The sequence below is a fragment of the Amphiprion ocellaris genome, chromosome 6, assembly GCF_022539595.1.
Source record: "Amphiprion ocellaris isolate individual 3 ecotype Okinawa chromosome 6, ASM2253959v1, whole genome shotgun sequence".
NCBI lineage: Eukaryota > Metazoa > Chordata > Actinopteri > Pomacentridae > Amphiprion > Amphiprion ocellaris.
In genome coordinates this window covers 35,234,611-35,253,275 of record NC_072771.1, presented here as the reverse complement: position 1 = coordinate 35,253,275, position 18,665 = coordinate 35,234,611, and the positions used below count along the sequence as shown (strand labels likewise).

The window sequence follows — 18,665 nt, the reverse complement described above, 5'->3', positions numbered from 1 at the left end:
AAAAACAACAACAAACAACTGATGGAATGTAAACAACAAATACTTTCTGCTCAGGAAAAGCGCACCAGCAGTGAATTACAGGCACGTTTGTGTTCTTGTACCTTTCAGTTATCAGTTTGCATTATTAGAAAAAGATCCACAAGACACAGAAGGATAGGGAAGCTAGAAAACGATTTATGGGTGGAATGTGCTCACTAATCTCTTGCTTCTTGTATTATTTCATCTGCGGATTGTGCTACTTGAAGACAACTTCTGGAATGTCTCTAGCTTATCTGACTATGAATGATTTTGATGTTCAATTATTTTTTCAGTTTGCATTAAAATATTTTGGAATCTTGGCATACATCCTGCTCACTGACCACCGGCTTTAATCCAGCATTTAATAAATACAGATTATTGTGTTCGTCCAGCAGATCAGTGAGATAATATCATCTACATTCTCGGTAACAGAATATTTTCTATTTTCCATTGAAGCATGAAATAAAACTTTGACAAGACTCTCGTTGCAGATATTAACAGACTGTTGAAAGTTTTTAAAAGGGACTCAAAGTCTTTTTTAGGAGACATTTCAATTATTAAAATGTTCTTAATGGCTGTTGGCTGTAAATAAAATCTATTATAATTATTATTATTATTATAATTAGCTAATTCACTATATTGTAATGATGAAAAATTTAAAACAAAATACCAAAAACTGCTGCATAGTGCGTTAAGATTACATCCTTATTTTTAGACTAAAAAGAGTACAATAAAAGATATTTGTTATGTGGTTGTAATATTCAGTTGGCAATTTATTATCTTCACTGGTGCTTCGTTATGTTAGCTTGATGCAAATCATTAAAGTTCACATCGGTCAGTTCCGTTTCCCAACGTCATTTGCAGTCGTGTCGTAACTTTCATCAAAATCTCATGTTGCGTCATGCACTCAGTTTCTGTTGAAGCAAAAATCCAAACCATGCATGTATTGTGGCGTTGTGGTCACATTCCACGTGTGTGACAAACTGTCAACAAACACAGCAGATGAACAACTCATTCTGACTTCCGTTTTTGTTTTTATGATCGCTGTTTTATGCAGGTACGGTCCTGTGCTAAGTAAGGACAACGTAACATGTATGAGTATGGTTATAGGTTGAAAAGATTTATTTTACATTGCTATGTACACTGCATTATTTGAAGAAATAAAATAACACAAGTATCAAAAGAAGAAAAATAAACCCAATAGCTTCTCTATAAGCAAGCGTGAAAAAACCCTAACTTTATAAAACCAACCCATTCCCTAAAACGTCAGGTTTTATCTTTGTAAGGATGAAACTCCCCTTCATTTCTGAGAACTGTATGCACATAAACTTAAATACAGATCGTTGAAGATATTTTGTCTCAGCAGAAAAGTGGTGGAGATGAATTGAGGAAGTAGGACTAAACGCCATCGTCACAGAAGAGCTGGACGAGCACCTTATCTTTAAGCGCTTCGTTCTCCCTGTAAACATACATTGGCGTGTCGCTAACAGACGGGCTGCCCTCCCCACCAGTCTGCTCTTCATTTCTTTCTTTATCCTCCTCAGAGATCAGATCGTTGTATGATTCCACGCAGAGGTCGTGGTCCTGGAGGGACGCAGGGTAACGGATTGAAGCTCTCTCTATTCGCACCGACCGTCTAACTGGGGTGAAGAAGCGAACCTCCTGGCCGTTGACCCTCACCGGTTCCCTCTGCTGGCTTGGAGGGCCCCTGAAGGAAAACAGAAACAAAATCCATTTTCCAAACTGCAACAAACTTTTGTGGCATTTTTGTGTGTCATCATCACTAAATGTGTGAGAGTTCAGAGACAAACACATCCTCCTAATTGACCCAAGATGCAAGGAAGTAGAAAAACAAAAAGCGAGCTGTATTTACGGCAATCTGATTCAAAAAGTGGGCAGGCTAACATCCAAATCTCTAAACTCTCAGCCTTCGTGGTTTGTTCTTGCCAGGCGGGAACCTTCAGGGCTGAAAGATGAAGCCACAGTAGAAGTGACAAGAAGTACTTCAAACGGCCACATGAGGCTGACTCCAAAAGCGAGTCAGTCTCCATAGAAGTCAATGTTAAAATAACTTTGCAGCAAAAACAAACATGATTACAGTCTTGTCCAACAAAATCTCTGATCTCTACAGACAATTTTTCCATTCACTATACAGAAGGTGAATTTTTTATAAAAGTCACCTATATTGATTCTATCAGTCCTTGAAAGTTATGCATCATTAACAGGGTTCCTGCAAAAATTATCCAGTCAAATTTAATCCTTTTTAATGCCATTTTAATGCTATACTGTAAAAATTTTAGTACCATGAACCCAAGAAAAATTACACAGGCTTGGGGGGTTTTTTTTGTGTAAAAGATAATTTTTTATACGAAAACTGTCCCTACATTTTACTATTTCTGAATCCGGAAACATTGCCTGGAACAATTCAGAAATGCTTTCATTGGATGCGTATGAGTGATGCTGCACAGCAGTGTTCAGACACCAGAGCACCTCCGCCTGCAGCGTTGCATTCGTGTTATAGTGATTTCAGGATCTTATCACTACCCAATGTTGAGATGGTTGTGCTATTCCACTGCAATCTGTTCGGTCAGAAACACGAGGAGAGGCCACTGTAGTTCCACGTCTTTATTGAGCACTGCCTGACATGTAACACATTCAGTCGAAGTTGAACGGTATGTGTGTGGTTCTACACAGAGAACAAACCAAATTATTAACAACAAAATAATCTCCCTTAATATGTATACAGTAACATCAATTAAATAGCAACTTCTCCGTAGCCTAGCCCACCAATTTAAATAAATGCTCAAGTTAACAGAGTTATAGCCTGTAATGAACTGAAACATTTAAACTCCAACACAAGAACACAACTCTACACAAACAATCAAAGTTGACAACTCACGTGTTTCAAGAACGCACACAACTCCAACCATGCATATTCTGTGCAGCTCTGTATCTCCCACAGCTTGGGTCTCCTCTCCACTACAGTCAAATACACTGCCAATAGCTGTAACATCCTATTGGCTGCTGGCTGAGGTGTCATGAGGGGTGAGCATGTCACTCACATGGCAGAGAGAGTAACCTGGCTCACAAGAACCTGCAATAAATCCTTTTTACAATTCATCTCAAAAGATGCCCAGACGACTTGATTTTGGCTCTCGGTGGGAGCGGTGGTCAGTTATGCTGTTTGTGGTGGTCGAAGTAGATGCTGAAGACGTTACACTGTTGGTCACAGGAAAGTAACCAGCCACAGTTAACTGTTGTCTTCCTCTCACAGCTGATTTGTGGCCGTCGGACTACATGTGAGATTTCATGGCGTTGACACACATTGTACCAAGCTTCATTTTTTTTACAAGCACTGCAAAATCCTTCTCCGTCTTGACCACCAAAAGGCTGTGGTCATTCTCTGAATTTAACGTTTTCTAGCCATTTTTGCATTTCCCCATTTCCCAGCTCTCCTCCACCTGATCCAGCCTGCCGGCCACTTTCCAAACATCCAGTTTTACGGCAGGTGTACCCGTCCGGCCAGAACAGTTATCACAATGGTTCCACATGTTCATGCGGATGAACATATCTGGCGAATCGCATTCTATAATTATATATGATTATATTATTATTATATATTAGCAAATATTTTTCTTGACAACAGCAGAAAGAATTTTTAATAAAACTGAGAATCAAATTCAATGATTTTTAATGCCATTTAAGGCCTTAATTTTCACAAAATCAATTTAATGACTATTAATGCTTCTTAATGCGTTGCAGAAACCCTGATTAAGGCTGTGGCCACTTTGAGGTCCATCTCAGTCATTTTTGCTCATTCTTAGATCAACCAGGAGTTAGGAGCAGTCATGCACTGCCAAAATGTTACCTCAAAACACCTGTTCAGGAAACCTAGAGCTGGTTCATACATCTTTATGTTCAGCGTAAGGTTTCTGCACAGGGCTCTGGGCTGTAACTCAGTTAAATCATCAAGTGCATCACGGCTCTGATGTGAACTTTACTACGCCAGTCTTTGCCTTTTCTGTGAGGCTTTCTTGAGGAACTTGTCCAGAGTTTATGCCAAAACAAAACGTACACAAACCAAGCATGGATGGTGTAAGGAAGTAATCTGCAAGTTACAGCATCAGGCTGCGTGCTGCTGTGGTTATTTTGCTAGAATGTGTAAACACTGTAATGTACAAAACAGGAAGTGATCAGCAAATGGAACACAAATCCACGTTTTAAATGGCTGTTGTTTCCCATTGGCCATTTCGAGTCCTCGTGATCTTCAACGCTACAGCTTTGACCTCAAGACTTTTAGGATTTAGTGATTTGGCCCAATGGCGAGACAAAAGCAAAAATTATACACAGAAAAAAAATCATCCATGAATTCTGTGCAAAACAAACTTGAAGCAGGAATACAGTGGTACCTCGCCATATCACGGTTCACTTTTCGCGGTCTCACTGTATCACAGATTTTTAAATTGTATTTGGTATCGCAGATTTTGCGGTATATAGGTATGTTTATATATTATTTGAATTATTTTTGGGGTAAAACAAGCGTGCTCTAGTCTAAAAAATTGAACACACGATAAAAAAATATAAAAAATAATAATTAAAACATATTAAAAGAATATTAAATCGAAATAATAATATCCTGCTCACTGACCACCGGCTTTAATCCAGCATTTAATTAATACAGATTATTGTGTTCGTCCAGCCGATCAGTGAGATAATATCATCTACATTCTCCGTAACAGCAGAATATTTTCTATTTTCCATTAAAGCATAAAATAAAACTTTGACAAAAGACTCTCGTTGCAGATAATAACAGACTGTTGAAAGCTTTTAAAAGGGACTCAATCCCCTTCTTTTTAGGAGACACTTTAATCCTTAAAATCTTCTTATTGGCTGTTGGCTGCAAATAAAATCAATTCTAATTATTATTATAATAACTTTTTGATTAGCTAATTCACTATATTGTAACGATAAAAAATGTAAAACAAAACAGCAAAAACTGCTGCACAGTGAGTTATGAATAAATCCTTATTTTTAGACTAAAAAGAGTACAATAAAAGATATTTGTTATATGGTTGTAATATTCACTTGGCAATTTATTATCTTCACTGGTGCTTCGTTATGTTAGCTTGATGCAAATCATTAAAGTTCACATCGGTCAGTTCCGTTTCCCAACGTCATTTGCAGTCGTGTGGTAACACTTTCATCAAAGTTTCATATTGCGTCATGCACTCAGTTTCTGTTGACGCAAAAATCCGAAATAAAATGCGTAGCGTACAGCGCTGGGTGCTGATTGGCTTAGCGACCGTAGTGTCCATCTCCTCTGTCTCCAGTGTATAGCAGCGTTCAGTATCGTGCCCTTTCCATTCTCCCTGTGCAGTACATTCATCTCATCACCTTCAGTGCTGCACAGCTAATTCATCATCACCTTCATCATTTAAGTTGTAGTATATTCACTGGGAGTACCCATATAGAATTTTATATGTTGTTAAAATTCCATAGGTTTAAGAGTGTATAAAGTGTTTAAGAGCACAGGGAGTGTTTATAAGAGTGTGTTGAGGGTTTATAAAGCCTAAAATCAATATGGCTACTTTGTGGATTTTCATCGATCGGGGGGGCGCCTGGAGCGTAACTCCCGCTATAGATGAGGGATCACTGCACTAAAAAGCTTGACTACCAGATACTTTGGTATCCAGGATAGAAGTTCACGAGTCTCTAACAAGGTCACAACCATTCAAAACCTCACGTGCACAGAACCTTAACCCATATTTTCTTCGATTTTGTAGTGATAGCCCAGTTACAGTCAGAGGAAATGGGGCTCCCCAGAGGTCTACCACTGTTATGCTTCTTTTTATACAGTACATAAATCGCATTGCTTTTCCCACCCAGTACTTTAATGTCCACGTATCTTGCTGATGATATAATTTCTACATAAGCTCCAGATTTTGACTATCTTCAGTCTGCATTTCATGACCTGCAAGTATCACTTCTTAATCACAGACTTGTTTTAAATGCACAGAAGATCGAGTACACATGATGCCATTAAAACTTTAAATGGTACCCACATTTGTCTAAATAAAAATCTCTTTTAAGATTCATATTCAACACGTGGCTCACATATTAAGCATCAAGCTCAGCTCCCTGTGTAGAAGTAAACGCTGACTGTCCTTGTGCAGTGTACTGCAGCTGAACCCTGTTTATCGAAGAGCTTCACATTTTATTACTATTTACACCTTTTTCCTCTTTTAGGATTTAACTTTTGCAACTGCAGCACACAATGCAGCAACTACTTGAGTTGCAGATTAATAACAAAATATTTTGTACTCAATCCAAACTGAGCAGAAACACATATGACAAACTGGCTTGCATGAAAACGGTTGTCTTTTGTTTGTTTTTTCTAGCGTTTTGCCTTAATTGATGGCGACCAGTGGAGAGAAGTAGACAGGAAAGGAGGACCTCCAAATATTGAGTTACTAGGCGTTGTAATAATAATTCAAACGTACCCAGGAGTTGCTGTGATCTTGTATTTGACTACCGACGAGTCTCCTTTCTCCCCACAGATAAGCGCCCTGACAGGTTTCGGTGTCACCAGTGGGTTGTTGTTCCACTCTGGAGTGCTTTCAGCCGTTGAAATATGCTCATCCTCTTTCTCATTTTCTTTAGAAGCTGGCAAAAACATGAAAATCTGAGTTACAACATTGTAGTGGTTCACATTTTATTTAGATTTCACTCCTGGTAAAGCTGCCTAGATTCACTTTTTGGGCCAACAAGCTGCAAACACAAACAACATTACCACCTCAGAAAACAGTTGCCTATTTACACACGTAGCATTTACAGATTATTCAGTTGGAGTTGTGTTTATGTTCACCTGGCAAATGTGCAAATATTCCCTCTACCTTTTGCTTAGTTTTGGTCTCCAACTCATTACATTCTAAACATATGTATAACTTTGGCTACACTCAGGCTGCAGGCAAATAGACCCAAATCTGATTTTATTTTCTTCATGTGTGACTTCTTTTAAATAACAGTAACAAAACCAGAAATCAAACTGATTATATTTTCAAGGCCTAAAGGACGGCTACCTTGGATCTCGTCCTTTTTCTTCAGAATTTCAAACACCACAGTGCGCAGCTCATCCACTGGCTGGAATAAAACAGAAGCACAGAAATTTAACTGAACATAGGGAAAAATTGTGGGGTTTTTTTGTATTTTAAAACCCCACCTCAAGTCAAATTTGCACACTTTCATGTTAAAGCCACTGAAACTGCTTTGTAAAGTTGTAGACCAGGGGAGACAGACAGGCTGCAGTAATTACCACCCATGCTCAAAACTAAACAACATGTTGGTAACGACTCATATCCTGATCATCTCAAGATAAGTGTTGAGTGACGGCAGGAAAATTGAAATGTTCCAGTAATGTAGTTGCTCATACCAGATAAGACTTCACTTGAAATCCCACCTCACACAACATGAGGATAACATTTGCATGATGCTGCCACATGATTGACAAGGTGAAACAACAGTTGACAGTGTAAATAAATCTCACCGCAGAGATAAAGATGGATTCTGAGATAAACTTCTAAGATAAAGAGGTGTGAGAACACTAGTACTTTTCCACAACAAAGAAACAACATATCAGAACGTAGATGAATTTATGACTCCCAGACAGACAGGTATTAGTCAGTGGCGGTGGAAAATCACAAAGAATTGCAATTGTTTTCACAAATGTGGATAATTGTTTTTTAGCTAATCATGTTAATTACGTTTTATTTACTCAAGCATAATAGTCATGTCTTTTTCCAGTGAGCTCAGATAATGGGACACAGAACCTTTACTGTAAACATTCACCCCTAAAAGGCCCATTCTGAAGAATGAATAATAAATAAAACTGATTACAAACACATGTCCAGTTTTTAATTAGGTTTCCGGTCATTATTTGTATGACGACAACCTTAATTTCCCATGTATAGTTTGACGTTGCAGTCTTGTTCACCTATGACATCTATCATCTGTAAACAAAATGCAAGAAGTGTTTTCCTGCTTGTCTTTGTCTCTCAGGAAACAAAACCCAGTCAGCTGTCAGAAATGAACAGAAGCAAGCTGCCTGCTGCTCTGACTTACCGCTGATAATAAAGGCTGCACTGTCAAGAGTCACTATATTGAACTTCTTTTTTATTTTGTTGCTTATGATTACAAAAGAAATGTTTAATAGCCAAAGTTTAATGAATACTTGTAGTTATTAACACAGGGTAAAATAATCCATTTATATGCTTTAACATCTCCTAATATCTCTTCCATACACTGACTAGAAGCAGACAAAATTTTACTTTGTGACGGTAATATAAAGTATTGTCAAGTACATCCTGTACCTTAAATGAAGGTGTTAAACAATGTCACAAGGAAATTAGTCTTTTTCAATCATTTGTTCAGCAAAAATATCAACAGATGTAATCTTCTTGTGTGGAAAAGGTCAGTATAGTCATGGTCTCAGTAGCTCCTACTGCCCATGTGCACAGAAATAACTTCTTGTAGACATTTTGCATATTTGTCCACCAAATATACGGGGGTGTGGCGGTTATCTCATCAATCACTGTTGACACCATATCAAGAGCAGCAGGGAGTCGGAGATCCTCAGATTGCATGTGGTTTCGTGCACTTGGCAATTCTGTATGCGACCTTGTATGATGCTATTTGTGCATTCCCTCAATAAACAATAAACAATGCTAGATTGAAAAATTGTCTTTGAAAATGTTTTATGAGGAACAAAATGTGATCAACACATTGCAAAACGTTTTGGTGAGCAACACTGAATGTAAACACCCTTATGTTAGAAAATTCCAGAGTAAACCTTCCAAAACTCTTACTGAAGCAGCTGTAAAGTCTGAATTTCATGGATGTCTTACCTCCAGCACAACGCGAACAGCCTCTTCAAACATGGGCAGAACATCCAGGTTGCCTTCTTGCTCCATCAGACGGACTCGACAGATCCAGTATTTGGCAAACTTCTGGGACACCGGCGGCAACCGCGAGAGGACCTCCTTCACCTGGTCAGGAGCGCAGCCCTGTAGGTGTGAGACAGACGCAGAAAGTCACGACATCCGTTTATTTCAACCATAATGCTTATCTTGTATGGTGTGTGTGAAATCCTTCCCCATCACAGCTATACAAAGTCATCATTGGAAGATCAAATCTGACTTCACACCATGATATGATCGGACATGGCATGTGAGAAAAGCAAACGCAAGCACTAATTGGACTTCCCTCTGAATCTCTGTTTTAGTTTTTACGCAAATATTTCTTTCACTTTTCATGTGGAAAAGCAAGCAAAAAGCTATGACTGCCTTCAAGAAAACCCCGAGTGAAAGTGTGCATAATATACACGATTATCACATGTAAACCCTTCATATAAAGAATCTCGCAGGTTTAAAAACTTTTCTGTCTCAGAGAGGTCCGACAAACCAGTTTGTTTTGAGTACACCTCATCTTCATTTACTATGTAAACAGTCAAACAACGTCCAAGCATATAAGCCACATGACTTTGAGTGAGATTTAATATCTAGTGGGAGAATACACATCAGATTTAAAAGGCCAAGAACTGCCTCTTTTCACTCCATGTACCTCTTCAAGCAACTTGATGCAGTCAGCCAGGGATCTGTCCACAGCATAGATGAGGGAGTGGGCCTCATCTTCCTCCTTCATGGACGCCCAAAAAGGCTGAGGCACAGACACAGTACGCCGGACCACAGGTTTCACTGGCATTGGAGGACGTTTGTAGGAAATTCCCTTGGCTTCCCGCCACTCCTGAAGTTTTCTCCTTGAGACCAAAGCACACGACACAGTTAAAACTCAATATTTTACTTACATTTTTAAAAAAGTTTTGGCCTCATATGAAAGAAGCAAAGAGACACAGTAACTGAGGGGAGAGGAAAGTTAGAACGAGGCTTCCATAACAAACTGGGGTTGACACTGTTAACATATTCTGGGCAAGCAGGTCTTGGTTTCAACGTCATATTTAAGTGGTCACACCAAAAATCATCTCCTTTAACTACCCGCTGCACATCTTGAATGCAAGTATATTGTCATTTTCTATCTGTTTATTTTAAACGTACTGGAAAGATGTTGGGTAACACCATATCAATGAGGTATGTTTAAAAGCAAAATTCTAACCTGAATCAACAATGTAATATGTATAAGCAACATTCATCAATAAAAAGAGGCATCACTAATTACCAAGCAGAAACCAAATATAATGAACCGGTTAGGACTGTGCAATATCAATAAAGAAGCAGTGGTAATAATAGTAAATACAATAATGATGAGGAAGTAATACTTACAGATACATGAAACACAAATAAAAAACTATTCTGAAACAAACTTCTTTCTAACTATGGCTTAAACAGCACCATTCATTTAGATAAGAGAAATTATAAGAGTGATGATAACACATTACTGACATGATTAAGCTGAAAGTTGAACCACATGTCAAAGTAACACTGTGGAAGTATCACCCAGCCCTAAAGGCAATTTTCCTTTTATGTCACATACAACATGGTCTGAGCTACTGGGGCTCCAAACCACTTTACAGCAAACTGCAGCGGAAATGTCATGACTGAGTGGCGCCTTGTAATGATTTCATGCTATGCAGTTACCAATAGTTGTAGTGTTCTACTTACAGTCTGTCCTCCTGGGCAGCAGTCAGTTTCTTTCCCTCAGTCTGGGGAAGGACCCTGACCAGGACCTTTGGTGTCTTCGTGTTTGTGGCTCGGCCAGTGAGGCTGATGGTTCTGGCAGGTTGGGGCACTGTCTGTGACACCACTGGAGCACCTGTTGGTTTTGTACTTGTGCGCGGTAATCTGGCATTTTCTGAACAATTTTTCTTCTTGCAGTCTGTCTCATTACTCGTCTTGGTCTTCCTTCCCTGGTTGGTCACAACAGCTCCCGTTACCCCACCAACGGCTCTGGAATTGCACCTGTTCACTAGCTTTGAGGAGGTTTGGAAGGCAGCATTTTTCTGCCCTACAACTCCAGATTTCAGCTTTGTGGACCTGTCTGCAGATTCACCAACTGATCTGGTAGTTGCTATTCTTCCCTCGGGCTTAAAAGGTGCTGCTGTGCACTTGAAGGAAGTGGATACTGATTTCAGTCCCCTTGACAACTGATTCTTACAAGATGGCTGAGAATATTTACCAAGAAGTGGTTTAGAGTTATACTTGGTCTGAGCTTGAAGTTTATTCCCAGCTCTTGCAGTAGAAGAAACACCCATGGTAGACCTCTGGGAAAGAGAGACTGATGATATACTGCTGGAGCGCACCTTCTTAGCAACAAGAGCTGTGGTGGTGGTGGTGGTATTAGCTGCTGTGGCAGAAGTGTGTGTTAAGTCTGTCTTGGTGGTTCTTGGCTGCGTCACTGCAGGTATCAGTCCTGTTCTTGTTTTGACAAGAGGGCCAAGACTCAGTCTCATATTGACTGTCTTCACTGGACCTGACGAGGCAGCATTAAGGTGGAATTTGCTGTTTGATTTTGCTCCAGCCGTACAAGCTGCATTGATTGGGGCTTTGCCTGAAGTTTGAATTCTTGTGTGTGGTTGCTTTTTGAGATGGGTCGCTGCGTTCAGGTTGGATTTGGAGGACACAACAGTGTATGTTCTAGTGAGAACATGGTTTAGATTAAGTTTTGTCTGCAATGGGCCACTGCTTGAAGACAAATGAGCAGCTTTCTGCTGTCCTTTCAGTACGCTGCCTTTTACATTCGCTTTGTTCGTGATACCAAATGCTCTTCTGCCAGGGTCTTGTTTGGACAGAGCATTCAGAGTCTGACTTTTTGGTCCACTACTTCTGAATCTTTCAACTGGAGCTTGGTTCTCTTTTCCTGTAACAACCTGAGAAAACAAAAACAATTTAAAAAATTGCAGCACAGCAATAGCCTTATTCCAGTAAATAATACCCCTGGGTCAGCTCTGACACGTGAACGAAAACACAATCAAAACAACATCACAAATCAGATAGACTATCTGGCCATCTCTGCGTAAAGTTAATTTACGTCATTCTTTTGCAGGTGTTTTGTTTATTAAAATGCCCATGCAAGAATGGGAGCTTTGAATTTGGCGTTCCTGCTCTTTGATGAGGAAAGTGTGAGTCACGTATTTTAGGCATGCCTAAATACACAGAAACCCACACCCTACCTTTACTGCAGACATCACAGGCCTCTTAACCTGACAGTCCCCTTGGAGGTTTGGCCTGAAGAATAAAATTAAGTTAATTAATTTGCCCTTGATATAGTAAACAACATCTGATTAAAAACACACAGATCTCATGCAGAGTTTTAGTTTCATATTTACGTAGGATTTGATGGCTTGATCTTTGCTTTTGCAGCCAAGTATTCCATCAACTTCTGCTTACGTAGCTCTGTAAAAGAAAATTAAACAGGAATTTAACACCGGCCCAATGAATCATTTTCCATTACATTCAGGTTTAAATTTCATACTTCGCCACTGAACTAAAAAAATGTGGACCTAATTATTCACCCACATACTGTATCTCTACTGTAACTCTTTGGAACAATACCTATAACTTCCGTTGAAGATTTCTGAAGTGTCTAAAATACCAGACAAATCCAGAGAAACTTACGGCCATCTAGCTACAGGTAAACGACAAGCATCTAAATGTGGAATACAGAATGTATAGTACTGTCAAATATTAGGCACTAAACAGATTTACAGGTAAAAAAAATAAGCAACAATTTTGATCACTTGTTTAAATAAGTCGAAGAAAATGCCCCCCCCTCCCCGCAAAAAAAAATCACACTGATACTGGCTCCACAATTATAGACTAAGTGCACCTGTACAGCAACCCATATATAAGTTGACCTATAAAGCAAGGAAATGCTGAGGAAAATTTAACATGGTCCTACACATTTTTTGACTGTCTGTACTGCCCTGCAAGGTACCAAGCAAAAATACGTGCAACACCAGACACTAGTCTCTGTGTGAGAGTCCTAACTTCCTGAACTCTACCTTTTCCCCTGACTAATGCACCAGAGAAAAAGACAAAAGACAGTTTTCTAAGATGCAGCTAAACCTTTGTGAGCCACTTTCAGTTCTAATGATCAGGGGCGAGCACATCTGTTACCGGAGTTCTGACACTACAAAGATCTATTTTGGGTCTTGATACAATTGTCACAGGGATCAAAACCACAAAAACCGCTCCATAACATAACCATATCCTGGCCCTGACATATTTGTACTTCTGCTGTTGTGTGCATGCAAAGTGATGACCTCTTCAGTGATTCAATGCTGAAAATTACCCCATATTTTAACATGCATGTAATTAAGTACTTACCCGAGAATAGTAAGAAGAAATTTCTTGAGTTCGGCAAATTATTTGGCAGTAATTAGTCAGAAGTACCCTATTAGTAATGCATTCGCTACATAAATCATGCCGCTTATCATACATAATATCTTAGCTGTTTAGAAAAACAGAAGTATATCTGTAATCCTAGCATCAGGCTGCAGTGTACTTTTACCGTCTTTGTAATATAATATAAAAAAGCAATTTAATGGTGGACTCAGGATAGAACCAGCAGGGCCTATAAAACCTATAATATTTAAATACGTGCATTTATTTATTTTTATTTTGTATGCCCTAGTTATACATAGCAACAATCTGGATCCAGTTATGGATGTAAGACTATTTTATTTAATCCTTGTTTTTAGTAAAATCTTGACTTCAAATTGTGAGGTGATGATATCTCTTACCATACAGCAGAACCGACACTGTCTTGGCTCAAACTGGGCAAAAAAAAAAGGTGTGAACAGCTGCACAATCAACTGTCTCACCAATCCCACTTTTAGTTTATAGATGTAGAACAGTAGGGGGGAAAGTGTTGCACTGAAAGTTAATGTCAATACTGTCTAATAGCCCTTTTGAGGGGACTGAATTCAGCGGTTTTCCTAAACTTTTCCCAGACCTGCAGATGCCCTGTGGTATGATGCTGCTTGACTTAGGATTGAAACCACGTTCTGAGCCTTCACAAAACATGCTAAACACCGCAGTACCACAGACGTGTATTTCATTAAGATAAAGAAATGGGCAGGGAACGAAAGATTTCATATTGTTTGTATTATATTTCTTGCTGAATACGCGTTTCAAATGCTTATTCACTAAGTAACGTCATATTTTTAAGACTGTGTGAGGCTAACGTTCGCTTAATGTTATACATCTCTGGGACCAAAACTCATATCAGCTTATAACTTCAAACAAGCCCTTTCATCGTAGTCCCATTTACGTTCCAAGCACTAATTTATTTGACTAGTTTCCCACTACATGCAAGGCAACGTTTACGGACTAACGTTAGCTCTAGCAGCAGTTAACTGTTAGCTAACCAACAGTAGCTGACGCTAACAAACGTAACTAGCTGTTAGCAACTTAATGAGCGTGCCAACCTTTTCGGGAAAGTACTGGTGTGGATTCTCCTTGCTCCATGTTTTTATTTTTTAAATAAAAGCCGTTTTCTTCATCCAGCTTTGTCCAGTTTCGGTTAAAAAAAACGCTCCTATCGCGGCGGTTTACAATATATTAGACGGGCTCCATAACAACAACTGAAATCTCGTTTTAAAATTACCGCGAGGAAACGCCTCCGCTTCTCTGATTGGACAGTTTAAATTTTCAAAAAAGATCAGCGCGCCTGCGCAAAAACGCTGGGATGATTGGAGGAGAGCTTGTAAACAAAAAATACATGCAGGCAAGAAAATACTATGAGGAGGTTTATTTTTATTCATGCTTTTAGTGGTTTTGGTTGTTTTTTTTTATGAATCCTGTCTCTCCAATGCACAGAAGCAACTATGTAACTTTATTTTTTTTTTTAATTCGAGAAATAAAATTCATTATTTATTATTATTATCATTAGTAGTAGTAGTAGCAGCAGTTTTAAAAAATCTGGACATTAGTTTATTTCTCAATTAACTTCATAAAAAGTGCAACAAAAAGCAATATTTGTAATTGATGTTTGACCTACACATGGGCAACCATTTGTTGACTTTTCAGCGAGTTGCTAAAGAGTGTTCTTTAAAGTGGCTGAGTGTGTTTGGGCTGCAGAACAAAATGGTCAAATGAACCAAGCAAATTTTGAGTACATCAAAATTGTTACATGCTGTCCATATTTGCTGTTTGTTTTTAATACTTATTGTTAACTGTTTGTAAAGGGGCAGATTCCATAAGTTTATTCTTCATTCTTCTCCATTTCATTCAGAAGTTTGGAAACTTCTGTTTTTGTATTGGATTGGATTGTTTTTGTTGTTGTTGTTGTATTTGTCAATGAATGAAATAAAAACTAACCAACCAACCAACCAACCAACTAACTTCATACAGTTATGGGCATGCAGAAAATCTGGGGAATATCCAAGCACTGTAAGTAAGTAAGTAAAATTTATTTATATAGTAGTTTTCACAGATACAAAATCACAAAGTGCTTTGGAGCAATAATATAATAAGGACCAAATAAAAACAAAAATGATAAAGGTAACAATTTGTTAAAACAGGGGAGCAACAGCTAAAGTACAATGCATCAAAAACACTAAATAAAACAATAAATAAATAAAATAAAGCACCTATAGGACAACCAAAAGCCTGTCTGAATAAAAACTTTTTTAGCTGCCTCATAAAAGCTTCACAGGAGTCGACTGATCTCAGCTGTAGAGAAGCATTCCACAGCTTTGGTGCGAGAGATTGGAAAGCACAGTCACCACGGGTTTTATTCTTGCTTAGAGGGACAAGAAGTAGTTTTTGTTGGCCTGACCTGAGAGCTCTATTCGGGGCATAAAGGTGAAGGAGGTCAGAAACCAACTAAGTACTACAGTACTTGAGCCTCTGAGGGTATAACTTAGTCCTTGAACTGAAATTCTAACAGAGCACATAAAACACAAAATCAGCATAGTTATAATTTATTTCAGATTCATTGCACATTATTTAAATAATTGTTAGTAAGTAGATTAAAACCGTGCATAAATAGATAAATAAATAAATACATAAAAGCATTAGCTGTGTGCCACATTATTCAGCAAAATAAATACACAGGATGCTCACCAGGCAGCACAATGACGCCACCTTGTGATGAAATTTGACTATGTCAATACATTAAGCACTTCACTTTCTGTACTTGGTACATACAGTAAACACATAGTCCTGCTTCTTCATTGTTGTTGATTATTTTAAAATAGCTGAAGTGCAGTATATTTTACACTCTTTAATGCACAAATGTTTTCCTGGGACGGTTAAACTTGACCCACACATGCAGATCCACAATCCACTCTGTGCCTCTGGCAGGTTTTAACTCTGACGCTGGATGTTGAAGGATCGGTAGCGGGGGGCAACCTCCTGGCACATTTCCACCGGCTTGTTGTCCTGCTGCGCGGTGCTGATGTACCAGTCGGGGTAGCGGGCAGACATGAGAGTGCTGATGTTCAGTCCACTGTCCCGTTTGTAGAAGAGAAATCGCACCATGTCGCCTTCTGAGCTGATTCTCAACAGACTGTCTTTGTCCGTCACCTCCTGAGGAGTAAAAGGATCCATGTCAGAAGATTTCACAGTGGACAACATTAGGCCTGCTAGGACATATTAAATGTAAATTAATCTATACACTTGCAGTATTTTTTTTAGATAATAACAACTTAGATGGCCTGAGAGATCAGCTTTACTTAGTCCTTGTTCATTTTTATGACATTAGTCATGTGGCTTTACTCTTTTACAAAGTGTGTAGTCTTAATGTGAGATTTGTGTAGTTTTACCTCCAGATGCAGGGTTGGTTCATCGCCCTCCTTGTGGCAGGACAGGAAGAGATTAGTGTCCCTGATGCCCAGAGCCACAGGCCTGGCCTCGGTGGTGGGAGCAGGGTGCACGTAGGTGGACATGTTCAGCTGAACTGAGGAGGGAATAGAGGATACACACTCATTTTAATGTCAGCGACCAGACAAATGCTACTTTCTGTACATTTTGGTGAAAGCATGTTTGAATTCACACAAAAAGTTTGAGGTATGTCAAAAACCCATTATGTGTCATTTCCATTCTCTGTGGCTTTATATTTTAATTCCATTACATTTAAAAGTGTATAAAATTCGTCACTTCATGGTTCTGAGCCTCTTACACTGGAGTCAAAGTTTAAATTACAAAATCAGTGAGTGTTATCTTACAGAATGGTGTCTATCTTGCAGTCCTGAAGGGAGACTTGTAATGTTGGGAAATTTTAGGTGGAAATATAATTTTTTTTCTGTCATCCCTGAAGATCTTTTGGCAATGTTTCAATTAAAATATCAAGCAAGCAGTACACAAATGGGAACAAAATGCTAATCTCATCCCAGAGCATGACTGTCGAACCATTGGATTTAAATGTCAGATGCAATTACCTTTGCGGTTGTCACTGCCTCCCTGCAGCCTCACTGCATGCAGCTCCATGCTGTTCTGGACCAGAACTAAGCTCCTCTTCTGACTGTCAGTCACGTTGCACTGGTGCACAGCAGTTCTGCTGAACTGGTTTGGTGCAACTGCGTTTCTCTCAAACACAATTTTCTCTGAGAGGAAAAGAGGCGTGTCTGGTTAGTGATGTTGTTGTTATGGTTTCTACCTTCTTAAATCACTGAGGGCAGTTGGATTCAACTTCTATTTGAAGGAAATCTTTTACATTCTATTTCTGAAGAGTGTTCATGTTTACTTAGTTATCAGTGACTCACTTTCCACAATAAACACCGTAGATGACAGGAAATGCTTTAAGAATTTAAGATAAAACTGAATTCAATTATGATGTGCTTACAGAAGAAATAAAGTTGTGCCTGTGTGATTACCTTCCACGATGCTGTCCAGCATGATGTTGAGCAGGTTTTCATCTCTGAAGTCAGTGCTCAGCACCGTCTCCGACCTGCCGGCCTTCAGCCTCTCCATGGCGATGATGAGGTTGACTACACGCCTCATGGTGATGGGATGATCTGAAATCTCCAAGTCCAGTCCCTGGGGCATCTTTTGGCTCCACATCTCGCTCATGTTGCAGCTCATCTCGGATTCCTTTTTTTTTAAAAAAAGATCTACAGGGAGACAGAACGTCATTTTCAGTGTCACTGCATCATAAAATGTTGAGTGAAATACAGCTGGAGTTACAGGTTACAGTTGTTTCCCATTAATATATCACGTCTGTCTGTCTGTCTAGCAAAACTCTGTTAAATAAACTGTCCTGTAGTATCAGTGTGTCCCGAAGCAAAGCAAAGATCCTGTATAAAACCTGCCAAGACTGTCAGGGAAAAGTCAGTTTACCTGTCAAAGCCTGTAGATCAGAAGCTGTACTGTTTGCTTGGTTGTCGGTGTTGTTCTGCCTGCCTGTGCTGACCTGCAGGCTTTTATATTCTCTCGCTGCATTCACGGAGGGACTTTTTGCATTGTAGACAGGAAGTGGGCCAGTCTTTACGACAATGTTGCTGTGATCCTCTGTGATGATGAAATACTGTACTTACACTGTGGTCACACTTCGCTCTAGTAAAATATGGGATTGTGACACACACCAGAGAATGTGGTGAGGTTAACAGCAGTGTTACACATACCGCTGAGGAGTGACCGTAGTCGATAGATCTTTGTTTTGATTTACATTTTGATTCATATTTACCACCAAACCAC

At 39.2% G+C, this 18,665-nt stretch overlaps 2 protein-coding genes across 2 annotated transcripts; both read right to left on the bottom strand.

The window, feature by feature from the left end:
- Positions 1-1,117: 1,117 nt before the first annotated feature.
- On the bottom strand, positions 1,118-14,616 carry ckap2l (cytoskeleton associated protein 2-like). The gene is made up of 9 exons (XM_023288140.3): positions 14,456-14,616; positions 12,353-12,419; positions 12,197-12,251; positions 10,689-11,893; positions 9,634-9,829; positions 8,919-9,077; positions 7,098-7,158; positions 6,519-6,681; positions 1,118-1,726 (listed from the first exon to the last, which is right to left on the bottom strand). Exons 1-9 carry the CDS (start codon positions 14,493-14,495, stop codon positions 1,417-1,419), a joined length of 2,256 nt encoding a protein of 751 aa, XP_023143908.2. The 5' UTR covers positions 14,496-14,616; the 3' UTR covers positions 1,118-1,416.
- A 1,320-nt stretch (positions 14,617-15,936) lies between these two features.
- On the bottom strand, positions 15,937-18,446 carry LOC111580399 (interleukin-1 beta-like). Its single transcript, XM_023288129.3, has 5 exons — positions 18,309-18,446; positions 17,846-18,082; positions 17,411-17,575; positions 16,796-16,929; positions 15,937-16,559 (listed from the first exon to the last, which is right to left on the bottom strand). The coding sequence occupies exons 2-5, from the start codon at positions 18,051-18,053 to the stop codon at positions 16,338-16,340; spliced, it is 729 nt and encodes a 242-aa protein (XP_023143897.2). The 5' UTR covers positions 18,054-18,082; positions 18,309-18,446; the 3' UTR covers positions 15,937-16,337.
- Between the last annotated feature and the right edge of the window lie 219 nt (positions 18,447-18,665).

What these genes read in the sequence shown, in the direction of transcription:
- LOC111580399 (XM_023288129.3), bottom strand. Translation starts at nt 18,053, where the DNA reads ATGAGCTGCAACATGAGCGAGATGTGGAGCCAAAAGATGCCCCAGGGA. An exon ending in GCTGGACAGCATCGTGGAAG is followed by an intron (nt 17,576 to 17,845) that starts GTAATCACACAG and finishes TTTTCCTCTCAG; the next exon opens with AGAAAATTGTGTTTGAGAGA. An exon ending in AACCAACCCTGCATCTGGAG is followed by an intron (nt 16,560 to 16,795) that starts GTAAAACTACAC and finishes TTTACTCCTCAG; the next exon opens with GAGGTGACGGACAAAGACAG.
- ckap2l (XM_023288140.3), bottom strand. Translation starts at nt 14,495, where the DNA reads ATGGAGCAAGGAGAATCCACACCAGTACTTTCCCGAAAAG. An exon ending in CTGTGATGTCTGCAGTAAAG is followed by an intron (nt 11,894 to 12,196) that starts GTAGGGTGTGGG and finishes TTGTTTTCTCAG; the next exon opens with GTTGTTACAGGAAAAGAGAA. An exon ending in GCATCAAGTTGCTTGAAGAG is followed by an intron (nt 9,078 to 9,633) that starts GTACATGGAGTG and finishes TCACACCTACAG; the next exon opens with GGCTGCGCTCCTGACCAGGT.